Below are 14,419 nucleotides of genomic sequence, written 5' to 3' on the forward strand. Positions count from 1 at the left end.
TCCACAGTTTATGGTGGATGTTGAACAACGTGCTGCCATGTGTGAATGCCTACCCGGCTGGTGAATTATTTACCTACAAACATATATTTCTTGTTTTATCTCAGTTGCAATCGGTAGTTGAGGATTAATAATCTGATACTATGTCAACTTGTGGAAATGTCATTCTAAGTTTTGCTAGCTACTTCAGGCTGCTGTTTCTGCTGTATTAGGATAGACTTGAGTTACTCTGAGTTCATAATGTTCACCATATAAGAAAGTTTAATTGATATTATTTGGTATTACCCCTATGTAGATTATAGTAATGACATTATTCTGCTAAATCCTGTACTTTGTGTCTTTGTTTGTGATTCCTGTTTATTGCAGACCACTGGTAGCACTACCCATACCACCATCAGTAAAGAATGTTAACTGCCTCAGACGCCTCGATCGGAGTTATTGGCACCCAACATAGGTGTCTTAGGTCTCCATCATACTCTCTAACCGGAGTAATATCTGGAAGGTTACTCAGCCAGGCAAATTAATATCCAGGAGGTAACCTTCTCTCCATAATAGCATTTATAAACTCATGTTCTGAGGGATTTAGACGAGAGCAATGCCTATTAAACAAAGCAACCCAAACTACATCACACAAGAATTGATGGTAAGACTACATGCAAAAAAGTCTTTAAACGTAAATAACTTAACTCACTCAGCAAAGGGGTACGTCTCAAGAGTCTCTTGGGCCATCGTCTGACTTGATAAACAAAATATTGACATCCACAGATTCATGGACAATACACATTTTCGGCAGTCAAACACATTTATATCCAATAGCATTGGTCAAGTCATGTCCAGACGTGTCAAGACTTCACACCAACCCTTCCTCTGAACACCCCTCACACACCTGTCGCCTACTATCACACCTTTTTGTCACGCAGCAGGCCATCAATAAAACTGTTTGTGTTACACATTCTGACAGCCCCCTGATACAACGACCAGATCTTTCAAGCATTGCACATTGACCTGGACGCTTGTGGTGTTTTTTAAGCTCCTCAACACTAAGAAACTTTCTCTTAAGCAAACGATGCAGTGGGCCAGAGACTCATCAGCAGCAGAAGAGAACAAATTGTCTTTCAAATAGCGCAGATTGCAACTATCAGTAGCCAATTTGTTGTGTAATTTTTTGCACTGTTCATACATTTGATCATATTTTAGGGGCGCCGGGGCACTCGACAAAACACTGATATTTCTGACCAGATATCTCTCCAACATCAAACAAATCGCACCAAACATGAAGGCAACCATTGTACACACTCCCATATGATCTAACAGTTAGGATTCCTGGATTTCATCCAGGCAGCCCAGGTTTGACCCCACCGGTGTGGGAAAGAAGTTTTGATCTGCAATACCCTACCAAACATAAAGAAACAATAACTCATAGAAGAAATGTGTTGGTGAAATCCACATACCTTATTTTCTTATGCAGTATCCACACCACCGTTTTTCACACACGTGCCCCCCCAATCACTCCTGGCCAAGGGTTGGTGGGAAAGGGAGGGCAGGAGGAAGGTCCCCTGTCATAGGGTGGGATCATCAATCACTTTGATTGACAGTTTGACAGAAAGAATAGGATCTATACTATTCTGGTGAGATGCAAGAGGAGCCTAGCCAGGAATCACCCCACAGAGTCCAGTCCCTCCAAGCAGGAGAGCCTTCCAATCCCTGCAGAATAGTCCCACAGAAGCAGATCAAGTGGCCTCCAGCTAACAGCTAGACCTTGTGGTTGCGGTTTGACGAAGATGTGAGCAAGATCATTGAAACTACAACCAAGAGGGAGGTGGACTGCCGACTCGAGGCTATGACAGCTATCATAGTCTGCTACACTTCTGAGAGGTTTGGCCATGTTGAGACAGGCAACACCAGGTCAACCTACGCAATGAAACGTAGGGCCACCAAGATACACCAGCTGCGGCAAGAGCTTCGAGTCCTAAAACAACAGTACAAGGTGGCTAGCGAAGAGGAAAAGGAACCGCTTGCTGAGGTCCACAACATCTTAAGGAAGAAGCTCATGACCCTGCGCAGGGCAGAGTGGCACCGGAGGCAGGGGAAAGAAAGAGCAAGGAAACGTGCTGCTTTTATTTCTAACTCTTTCACCTTCACTAAGAAGCTAATAGGGGACAAGCACAGTGGTAGCCCCATGTGCTCAGGTGAAGAAGTGAACACCTTTCTGCACAACACCTTGAGTAACCCAAAGAGAGACCAGGAGCTCAAGCCAAACATGGCCCTCGTAAGCCCATGTTACGCCCAGCCTAGGGGTACCGAGCATAACAAAAGTGACCCCCCCTTTTTCCCGTACCCAGTGATGACCCGTGCCCACGAATTATAATCCAAAAAGTGATTTATTTACAAAGTGGTAGTAAAAAGCTTCGGGGGTGAGCGCGGCCAAAACAACAAACAAACAATCTATATTTCCCAAACTAAATAACCTGCTTTCCAAAAATAAAAGAAAAGGAAATACAGAAAACTTCCCTAACTCCCTAACGAAAAACAGGAGAAAAGAAGATCCAACAAAAATGGCTTCACACCCCCTACCACTACCCGAACAGTTAACACGAAAATATTTACAACTATATTACAACAACGAAAATCACATACACACATATAAAGTTTTACAAACGATACCACGAATCTCTCTGAAACACACACAACGAATTAGCAAAGCACAACGAATTATCAACGCACAACGAACGGACACGGACAAAGTGGCCAGGACAAAACGAGAGGCGACCGGCATCTGGATGGCGCGTCTTTTTAAAACTGGCGCCGTCAACCGTGGGCCAATCCTCGATCGCCACCTGTGGAGTAAGACATTAAAGAGACAGAAAGACATACGGGAAAACACAACAGACAGGGGAGGAAACAGCACCACACACAGGCAGGGGGAGGAAAATAACAGCACACAAAATAATACCCATTTATGACTCAGGGTCATAACAGCCCACAACCCCCAATGGTTGAGTTCGCCATGAGGGAGCCCAGCTGGATGGAGGTGCAGGAGGTGGTCAAAGGAGCCAAATCATCCTTTGTCCCAGGTCACAGTGGAGTTTCATACACTGTGTACAAGCGCTGTCCGCAACTCCTTCGGCACCTTTGGAAAATCTTAAGGGTGATCTGGCACAGGGGAAGAGTCGCCAACCAGTGGAGGTGTGCTGAGGGTGTTTGGATCTGCAAAGAAGAGAACTCTAAGATCATTAGTCAGTTCAGAACCATCTCACTGCTAAGCGTAGAGGGCAAGATATTTTTTTGTATCTTGTCACAATGACTAACCGAGTACCTTCTGAGGAACAGCTATATTGACACCTCCATACAGAAAGGTGGGGTCCCTGGACTTGCTGTTTGGAATACACTGATGTGGTCACATAATTTGTCAGGGAGGCACATGAAGGTAAAGGAGACCTGACTGTGTTGTGGCTGGACCTCACGAACGCGTACAGATCCATACCACACAAACTCGTTTGAGCTTGCCCTACATTGACATCATGTTCCCAGCAAAATCAAGGATCTTATTCTGGACTATTATGGCAACTTCAGGCTAAGATTCACTGCTGGGTCTAGTAAATCAGACTGGCATTGGCTTGAGAAAGGCATTATAACAGGCTGCATCATCTCAGTCATTCTTTTTGCCCTTGCCATGAACATGATTGTCAAGTCAGCAGAGGTAAAATGCAGGGGCCCTTTGACCAAGACTGGAGTGCGACAGCCCCGAATAAGAGCATTTATGGATGACCTGACTGTCACTACAACATCTGTCCTGGGCAGCAGGTGGATACTCCAAGGCATTGAGAAGCTCATCACCGGGGCAAGGATGAGCTTTAAACCAACAAAATCAAGGTCTCTAGTGCTGAAGAGGGGGAAAGCAGTGGACAAGTTCTGGTTCTCAATGGCCGGAGCCACCATCCCGTCCATTACAGAACAATCAGTCAAGAGCCTCGGGAAGATCTTTGTCTACAGCCTCAAAGACGCTGCTTCCATCCAAAAAACCAGCAAAGAGCTCAAGGCCTGGCTCACCAAAGTGGACAAAACAGACCCACCGGGGAGGTTCAAGACGTGGATTTACCAGCATTCTGCAGCTCCCGATCAGTGGCCTTGCTGAAGAGTTCATGGTGTCACGGACATGGGAAGCTCACCAGTTCAGAGAATCCAGGGACCCAAAAGTGGCATCTGCCGGCATCCAGGTCCAAACAGGCTGGAAATGGAGCGCAGACAGATTTCTGGAGGTGGCTGAGTCACGGCTGAGGCAGAAGGCACTGGTGGGGTCCGTAGCAACAGGGCGTGCAGGCATAAGCTACCTCCCGGCAACCAAGGTCAACAACATCCAGGGCAAAGAGCGGCAACATCTTGTTCGGGAGAAAGTGTGGGCCGGTGTGGAGGAGGTGCAAGTCAGCAGGATGGTGGGGATGGGACAGCAAGGAGCATGGACTAGATGGGAAAGTGTACTGCAACAAAAGATTCAACATCTGGCATGCAGACTTCCATCGCATCAGGTTCTTGGTCCAAGATGTCTACAACATCCTACCAAGCCTAGTAAATCTCCACGTCTGGGGCAAAAGTGAGACACCTTCCTGCCCTTGTTGTTCTGGAAGAGGATCCTTGGAACACCTCCTTAGTAGCTACCCAAAAGCCCTTGGAGATGGGCACTATCTGGCACCATGATAAGTGCGTTAGGCAGTTGCTGAAAGTGTAGCCACAGCCATCAAAACCAGCAAGGGCCACCACAAGCCAAAGACCATAACATTCCTCAGAGCTGGAGAGAGGCCCCACGTACAACCCAGAGCATTGACTGGCAGCTGGAGGTGGACCTGGGCAAGCAGCTGAAGTTCCCAGCCCAGATAACATCAACACAGCTTCGACCAGACATGATCATTGTTTCAGAGTCCACCAAGCAACTGATCATGCTGGAACTCACAGTGCCCTGGGAAGAGCGCATGGCTGAGGCCAACAAAAGGAAACACACAAAGAACCATGAGCTTGTGGAAGTGAGGCTGTGAGTGTCGCTGTGAGGCTGTGGAGTGGCCTGCTGAGGATTTGCAACACTCAATGCCCCCAGGTTGCATCACTGATGATGCGTCCCAGCACATCTGTAAGATGTATCTTTCATCATCTAACTACACTGCTATGAAAGACCAGCAAATTCACCAGTGTGCCAGAACATTCTATATGTTACAATTTGAATTATTTAATTATTTATAGTTCCTTTGCCACACCTTGAAGTTCAGCCAGTGAAAGTTCAGCCCATACACCTTGAGCTTTGCGTAGCCACCTTCTTTTCAAAAGTGTATCGCAAAGTCCAGAGGAATCAGCTGATTTGAGTTGCTGACAGAATTGCTCCTCATTGTTCTTGTGTTTGGTGCATGTTCACAGACCAGTAAGGTCTCATATGTATTTGTTACAAAGTTTGTGTTAATTGTGTGAATAGTAGTGAAAATATTATAACATTAGTTAAATTAAAGTGCATCACTCAGATGTCATTGTTAACTGGCACTTTGTTGCATAAATATGGGCTGAATTTGCGGCACTTTGGTACGATAGTAAAACAGAAACCTGCACAAAGTCATCTCCCCTGGTGCTGAAGTAAAATAGACATTTGGATCATATGTCATTTTATGTCTGCTCTGATGTGATCTTCACCTAAAAATTAAAGATATGGTCTGGTGAACCTTCTTTAATCAGATATTAGGGAGGCAATAGGAATCACTTTTGTGACAGTTTGGTCAATGATATTTCACTCCATTCAGTAGCAAAGTGTCAGTTTATATGAAAAAGGAAAAGTTGTACCCACATACCAACTAACAAATAATCCAAGTGTCGGGAATGTAAAGTAAGAAGTTTAACTTGAAATTATTATTTTGGTACTGCTCTTTTCTTTGACATGCTTCTGACTTAGTCCCAAAAAATTACAGAGTAAATATTATTGTGAAAATAAAACGCTTTTGTGTTTGCTGCATTCTTTTCTTCACTGCAGCTCCTATTTGAAATAGTGTACAACATTTTTAAATATGTTGTACACTATGTAAATGTTGTACATTGTTACTGAAACAGTCCTTTGTCTGGCCCTTTTGCAAAGTATTTATAAAATATAACTGTACAAGAAGGAAAGAGAGCTATGTTGTTAAACGTCTGGGGGCGGGGGGGCAGAGAGCACTGCTGAGGGCTGATGTTATACAATGCTATCCTAATGCAAGGGCCAGGTTAGAATTATACCATGCCAAAATAGTAACTTCACCAATGTCAGCAAATTTTCCAATATTAATGACAAATGAAGGTGACAGAAAAGATATTGGTCAGACTGAATAGATTTCAGCAGTTTTGCATGCAGTATAGGAACTGCCAGTTGTTTAGTTTCAGCATGATTTTACTTGTGTCAACTTTGTTGCTTAAAAGAGCATTTGATTGTTTTCCTTTAAATGCAAAACACTTGTATTTGTGTCATTTGCCAGGAATGCTTCAAGAGGCTTCCTTGAAAATATATACCTTAAATTATATGCATATCATAATGTAAATATCAGTATCAGTTAGTCTAAACTAATGTACATACTAATATAAATGCAGTCTAGTTTTTTCCAACAATATTACCCATAGGTATGTATGATTTCGCTGATTGTGATCTGGTCAGAAATAAACTTTGAAATTTTGTGTGAAGAACTGTAGGTACCAATAAAAGACATGTTGATTCCATTATTGCAATACTAACCTTGCATTGGATGAGACCAAAAGATGTCGGCACACAGGTAGATTAAAAAAACAGTCTCCCTTGTCAAGTAGCATCTGAGTCTCTTTAGACGCAAAGTGTAATAAGAACACTACCCAGGCTGGTTGACTGTCCTTAGACATTTTTATTTCGTTATTTCATTAATATAACTAAACAGTATATCTGTACACATTTCTCTTCCTTTTACAACTTTTGTTCCAACCAGGAAAGAGAACAGAAATAAGTATTTTTAATCAATTTAAAAATGCAATAAAGGAAACAAAATCAAAGGAAATCAAGGAGATAAAACTGACACAGTCCAAATGTTGCATGCACTTCCCTTATATTCAAAAATAGTAGACTTGGGTTTTGGGACAAGTGTTATACATTATATGTTTGTGATATCAATGTTTGTTTACATATTTGTCCATAAGAATCCAATCCAGCCCTTTATCTTCTTAGCTGGAGGTAAATTTGTCATTAAATGGTAGTCTTAATTTAACAGGACACTTGATGCATCTCCAAAGAAAAGTAAAGCTGAGCATATAGGTGAGGGAAGACCATAATTCAAAAGGTTCTTCAACAGCTCTACTACAGTTTCTCAGGAACTCTAAAATATGTGTGTTTGCAGTTTAATCACTGATGAGTCTCATTTTCTAGCTTTTTTATTTGGTTCTGTAAAATATATACACACATTTATAGGTTTTGAGGTGATAAGTTCTTTCTAAAAAAAAAAAAAAAAAAAGGAAAGAAAATGTGCTTTCAGATCCTGAAAAATGTCATCCAGTGTTTTCTCAATAGACCACCGAGGATAGACAAAAGGCTTTTAGTACATTAGTTAAAATCTGCTTTTATATTGTAGTTAAATGTTAGTACATTATATTATGTAAAGTTGATTGTTAGTTCTGAATTTGCTTGCTTCAATATTTTGAACAAACTCCTTAACATAGCATTCATATGTGAAACCAAGGCTGTATTCGTAACACCTAGTTTTCACCTCCTCTGTCTCTTGCTACAGAGTTTGTACAGAAGATTTTAATGATAATCTTAAAATTTAAAGCTAAAACATACTCCAAAACCTGTCCAAATGTTGATTCTAAAATTTGAATGTGCAAATTTCACACACTAAGATGTGTGTAGAAGTCTGGCTAATTTTTCCATTACATTATTTTTTCTAGAATATCACAGGAAATTTACTTGGGAATTTCATATTTTTGGTAATGTTCCACAGCATGGTATGGGAAATTTTGAAAGTTGGCAAAAATATTTGTGCACTATAAAATTCAATGGTGTAAGCAAAATTTAACGTAAAGAGAAAAAAAAAGAAAAAAATTGTTTAGTCAAATGGTAAACAAGTATGAAATAAACTAAGCATGCCATGTATTACCACACATTTTCTTTGGTGTTGTTTATATTTACATGTTCTTAAGTGCAGCTACTGCTCTCTTAGAGTGCTGTTATGACAGTGACACATTTGTCAAGAGCTTCTCTTTGGACACAGTGAGTTAAATGTGAAATTACTCTTGTGACCTCTCAATTAGTACTATTTTGTTAAACACAAAGGTAACACAGCATTTAACAAATCAGCCTTCAGTGAAGTTATGTCAGATATTAACAGCTAGCATAAAAATGTTGTTTACAGCATATCACTAAGTCCCCTCACATTTATGCATATATCAAGTGAAGTTCTTGGTTACTTCATTATCAACACTCCAATCCTGCCTCTTTCATTATCTCCCTGGCTGTGTCTATAATCTCATTTAATCCCTTATTTAAAATCCACTTGGTTGTGCCAAAGGAGATGCCTGCTGCTGCAGCACTGCCCACACCTGGAATGAGACTTGAAATGTACTCAACAAGTGCAAGAGCTGAAATTCGAACAGGCAAAGACACATCGTTTTTAAGAGCAGACACAAACTTTGATTTCCGTAAGGGCTTTAGATCTTTCCCTGTTCTTTTGGAAAGTCTCTCAAGTGAAGCATCATCCAGGCCAAATGCACGGTAGCAGCTGGCAAAGAAACCCATCACAACACTTGCATCAAAAGCAGCTGACATCCCAGGAACTGGGGCCACTGCTACACCTGCAGAAAGAAAGGCTAATGCCCAGATCGATTTTTGGAATGCTTCAACTTTCCTCTTGAAAACTTCTTTTGAGCAAACTGGCCAGGCCTTAATAAGGGCATATCTCTTAGTGGCTGGAAGATCTTTTTCCAGTGTGTCTTCAAGCAGCTGGAAATCATATTTGTTAATTTCTAAAGAAGAAATCAAAAAAACTTTACAGTCTTTAAAATCCACCAGATTCTTTTTACAGTCCTCTCTGATCTTGAGGAGCACATTCTGTTCATTAAATCCTGCCTTCCTCATCTCCGTGCAAATGTCATTATCAATCTTTGAGCGAACAAAATAGAACTTTTTTTTATTTTTCTTAATCTCTTTGGCCAGCATGATGTCATTTTCTTTAAATCTCTCTGAAGAAATGATGATGAAAAAGTCATATGTGTTGAAGTTGACATCCTTGATGTACTGTTTTGCTTTAAAGTTTTGGGTCCCAATTCCAGGCAGGTCCCAAACCCTTATGTTTGGCATTGTGGGGTGGAGGTACATGGTTGGCTCCTTTGTTGTCTCTGTCACACCAGTTGGAGCTGCTCCATCATCATCATCATCAGAAAGTCCTCTGATTGCATTTACAAAGGAGGACTTCCCTGCTCCACTCTCACCAGTAACAGCAATGTCTAGTGTGACATGCATTAGCTTATCATACTCCTCTTTTGCCTTAGCGGCAGCTCCCTCTAAAGTCAACTCTCCCGATGACTGGATTGCAGCAGTAATATCAGGATCTTGTTGTGCCATTTTTAGAACTGTTAAAAGAAGCCACATTAATTACAGTAACACAAAAGGTTCTTCCAAGTAACAGCTGTACAAGAAATTGATTCTCTTGTTTTAATTACAGTCACTGTAATTTAGTAATTACATTAGGTAATTAAATTTAGGATTAGGGATGGAACAGGAGTGGTTAACTGCATATAACTGCTGTCATTTCATTAGAAAATCATCATAGTAAGAGACAGAGTTTAATTAAATAGTTTACTCCGACTGACAATAAACAGTTACCTTCCAAAGATCCCACTTGACTTTTAGCTTAGCTGTCTAGTTCACAGGAAGAGAAAAACAGAACCAACGCAGCATGACTGTACACAAACACGTCTTATCTACTTCTGCTACTACATTTAAACACAGAATTTGATGCTATAGATCACGACATCCTTTAGGACAGACTGGGAAGTATTGTTGGTTTAAAGGGAGAGGTACTGTCCTGGTTTAGATTCTAACTAACTCTCTGTTTCCAGTGTCTTAACAGACACAGGTAAAGTATGGCTACAGAGTTCCCCAACTTTGGAGCAGCCTTTGTGCATATGTTTGGGATTTAGACATATTCTCTTGGGATTTAGAACCGAATGGTGGCTGGTGGCTGAAATGATTTTGCTGAACTAGACTGTTGCTGCTGTCACTCTTCCTTTTCATCTGTATCACTCCTTGTAGCTGAACATTTTTTGGTTGGGTACTGTCATCTTGAGGAGCACTCATGCCTGTTTCCTTCCAATGTTCCCTTTCATATATGCTGCCATAATTAGCCCTGCCCCAGCCTCATATTGCACTCTATTGCCCATGCGGCATACCCTTTTACCCAAAGGTTATGCTTTCCTATTTTTCTTCTCCTCACTTGGAGTGGGACCAAATTACAATCCTTCCAGCTGTTTACTTGCCTCCTTTGATCATGGAACTACTGTCTCCCGTCCATGTGCACGTATTCGTTACATATATACACATGAGAGATGTATTAATGTCTATGCTCCTAGCCTATCCATAGCACCAGGCTCTTTGTTGTATTTCACATTAACTTTTTCTAGTAACAGTCTCTCTCCATCTAGACACTCCAGATACATTGAGCTACAGATATACAAAGGACAAGAAACCTCTACCAGCAGGACTTTTGGGAAGAGCCCTGGAGTGACCTCTCTTTTCCAGTGTGCCTCCCTTCCTGCTTAATAGACATGATTCTGTCTTGCCCCACACCTCCTATGACCAAACATCCACTGATATTTCCTTAATAAACTCCAACCCCACGGACTCCAAAATGCAAGAGCATTTCATTCTTCCTCAACTTTTTTGTTTTTGTCCTGTATTCTTATCCCATATAATCAGCAACCCACAATAATTTTACTCATTCTCCTTAAATTTAGATTGTACAAATTATGTGTTCCCATTCCACTTAATGTATTAACTATGTTCTATGTTAACTATGTTCTAACCATGTGAACTATGTTCAAACCTATTTCAGCCAAAGAGATGTTTTCCTTGTTGTTTTTGCTTTAGGCTTCCTTACCGTTCTCTCAAGCTGTTTTATGACAATGTTCATTGTAAAAAAAAAAATTCTACACAAAAATTGATCTAAACCTAATTGAAAAAGTGACATTGCAAGAAAGACTGAAATCACTGGATTTGTCACATTTACTGTTAGTTTACTGTCATTTGTATAACAAGAACTATACAACAATTCCACAATATTTTCTTAAAGCTGGGGTTAAACAACAACTGTCATGACAATTTTTGACAAATGCTGTCTACTCTTCAATTGTTAATTTTAAGGAGAACAAAAACAACAATCTGCATTGAATCATGCCTCTGGCATCATAAACACATGGTCTTGAAATGAGATGATATATTCACGTTCAAAAATTAAACAAAAACATGAAATTGTTAGATATTTTGTAGTGTTAGTGAATAGGATTTTTAACAATTTACAGTGGTCTGTCTCCATGGAGTTGCCATTTCTAATAGATAAGCGAATAGGGAATTCAAAACTCATAAAGAGAGGAGTTCACTGCAAGTGATCTGAAGTCTGTATATAAACAAAAACCTAATTCACTTTATCTTTAATATATAATTATATTGCTAAATCAGGTACTATGATAAAGAATAATCTATTTGAGTGATAACTGGCGTGAGAAACACCGTAATTGTTTGTGAAATGTGAAAAGCCATTAACTAAAAGCAGCATCTGTGATCTGTAGCCAGTAGAGTCAGAGTACTTTGTCTTGAGTTCCTTATCGCTGAAAAAAGAGCACTTTTGATTCTTCAATGCAGAAGAGTACAAAAGAAAAACTCCTTTGCAGATATTTTAATATTTGATACTCAGATATAAACTACAAGTGTGTTTTAGGCACGATTTTGGTGCCATGTACACAGTATTTATGTACATATTGTTGATAAACAGCACTCAGAAACCATGTCTTTTTGGGTGACAAAAATGCATGTTAAAACAGCATCTCTTGTGACAAGAAAAAAAGGCATGATCATACACAAGATCACAGTGCAAGGCACACCAAGGCCTTCCACAGAAGGAACTTATCAGACTCATCTGGCCAAAGATTATGGCCATCTGTTGGACACCCTGGTACAATCACTGCATGTGACGGATTTGTGTCTCAGACTCTGAATTTGGGTCTTGAAGTGTTGGACTGTCTGAGTCAAGCAGCTGGATTTCAGTCACATCTTTGAACTTGATGGTTTATAGAAAATGTTGTAATTCTTTGGTTTCTTTACATTTAAATTCCTTAACTCTCTACATCAGTTTTTTTTTTTACCAGAGCCGGCCAATGCATAAGCGATTTAAGCAGCTGCTTAGGGCCCACGTGGCCACCAGAGGAGCTTGAGAGCTCACAACAGAGCTTGAGAGCTTTTTTTTTCTTGGATATATTATGTCAGTGGTAATCATACAAAACACAATATTACGTCAATGGGCTGGCTAGCTAATTCTACTGGTTTAATCAATTCCCCTGCCTCTGTCAGAGCGCATGTCACTTTCATGCGCATAAGCACTGTAACAGATGCTGACTGCATTTTGATGCAAACACAGTCAGACTAACGTTAGCTACAGTCCTCTCCTCTGCATTGATGGAAAAAGCAGCAAAAGAGTAATGTTGCAAATAAGAAAATATCCTTTATTTATAGTTCATCGCTATTCTTATGACGGAGAAGTAGGGCCAGATTGAGAAAAAAATTCTGAGATTTCGAGAACCAGGTCATAATATTGCGAGAATAAAGTCATAATATTACGAGAATAAAGTTGTAATTTTAGGCTACATGTTATTTTAGAGGAGAAATATCAGAAGATCAGCCTGCCTCCTGTGTTAAAATGAGGTTACGAAACTGTAAACCTGCAATTGCTCAACAAGCAAACTCACATTTATCAAACATTTAATGATTAAGATGATCAAGTAAAGTTACCTGCTGACTGATGTGTGTGGCATGGCACAACGCCTGACACAAACAGCAGTTGCCAGCAGTAGGCTCAGACTGCCATTGACTGTTGACTGCTGGTAATGTATCTTCCTAAAAATTAAGGCATGTTTTTCCTCGAAATTTTACGATTTTATTCTCGTAATATTATGACTTTTCTCTCAGTTACATCTTTATTCTCGTCATTTTTACAACCTTATTCTCGCAATCTAAGAACTTATTCAATGTGGCCCTAATACTCTGTCATACTGTATGTTCTGCAACAGCTGCACGTTTCTTAAACCAAAAGCAGTTAAAGTGATTAACTTGATTAAAGTAAATGCATTGTCTGCTGGTTTATTTTGTTACTTTTCAGTACACCATGCTTAGTATGCCACGTAGTACAGTATCACTTTGAATATTAAAGTGAAAAATAACACAAGATCACTATTGTGAGTTTGGTACCTTTTGAGATTAAAAACCATAGAGGGATAAAAACATGCCAGGCCTACATTGCTGTGATGTAAGCAACAGAGCTATAACTAATAAAATAGATAATGGGTGTGTTAGATGTACAATAGGCGTGTGAATGATCAAGCACTGGCAATAGTCATTAGTATTGGCAGCACCAAGGCTTTGGGGGCCCCACATCAACTTCTGCTTAGGGCCCCATAAAGGCTTGGGCCGGCCCTGTTCTTTTCAGCTATGTAATAATGATTAATTAGCAAATGTTCTTGCTCATATTATATTTCTGTTGACAAGACTGACTCCTCTCATGTGAATTTATTATCTGAATTGTCTCATTATGGCTCTGACATAATCTTAACTTTTTTTTCACTGATAGAATTTAGAGTGAGTGAAGTCTGGGAATAAACAACTATATTACAACTATTTCATTGCTGAGTTAGAATACCTGTGACACTCCAATCACAATGAAACTGCTCCAGAGTTAACACACCTATTCTGCATGCTACACAAACTTAAATTAAACTAATTACTATGTCTCATCAGTTGTTATTCAGCTAAACTAATTATTATTAGTTATTGTGACAAACTACCAACTTACCTGAAATAAGGTCAGGATCTCTGCGCAGTGTCAAATTCAGCACTGAACTGCTGAGCAAATCACTTGAACAATCAAATGAACAGCCCCTATTTAGCCACCTTCAGAAAAAGTTCACTTCCTTTCTAGCAGTTCCTTCTCCCAAATAGGATAATCTGACAGCCAGAAGCGCTACCTTGTCTAAATATGCAAATTAAAACAGCATGTCAACATAATACAGCTACATAGAAGTGAATGAGGCCAAAGTAGACTGGAGTAAAAAGTTAAAGTGAAAGTTATATGTAAAAGATAAAATAATTTGGAGATGAAAAAAATAACTTTGAGGGATGTAAGATAAATGTGAAGTCTCC

The 14,419-nt window shown here is 40.0% G+C and overlaps 1 protein-coding gene and 1 pseudogene across 1 annotated transcript; one reads left to right on the forward strand and one right to left on the reverse strand.

Annotated features, from left to right (window-relative positions):
* The first annotated feature begins 1,630 nt into the window (after positions 1-1,630).
* On the forward strand, positions 1,631-5,027 carry LOC115821566 (uncharacterized; annotated as a pseudogene).
* Positions 5,028-8,431: 3,404 nt separating this feature from the next.
* Positions 8,432-9,577, reverse strand: LOC115821567 (interferon-inducible GTPase 5-like). The gene has a single exon (XM_030785378.1). It carries the CDS (start codon positions 9,575-9,577, stop codon positions 8,432-8,434), a length of 1,146 nt encoding a protein of 381 aa, XP_030641238.1.
* Between the last annotated feature and the right edge of the window lie 4,842 nt (positions 9,578-14,419).

This window comes from Chanos chanos, chromosome 9, assembly GCF_902362185.1.
Source record: "Chanos chanos chromosome 9, fChaCha1.1, whole genome shotgun sequence".
Classification (NCBI taxonomy): domain Eukaryota; kingdom Metazoa; phylum Chordata; class Actinopteri; order Gonorynchiformes; family Chanidae; genus Chanos; species Chanos chanos.

Excerpts from the sequence above, each read along its gene's own strand:
- LOC115821567 (XM_030785378.1), bottom strand. The coding sequence starts at position 9,577 with ATGGCACAACAAGATCCTGATATTACTGCTGCAATCCAGTCATCGGGA.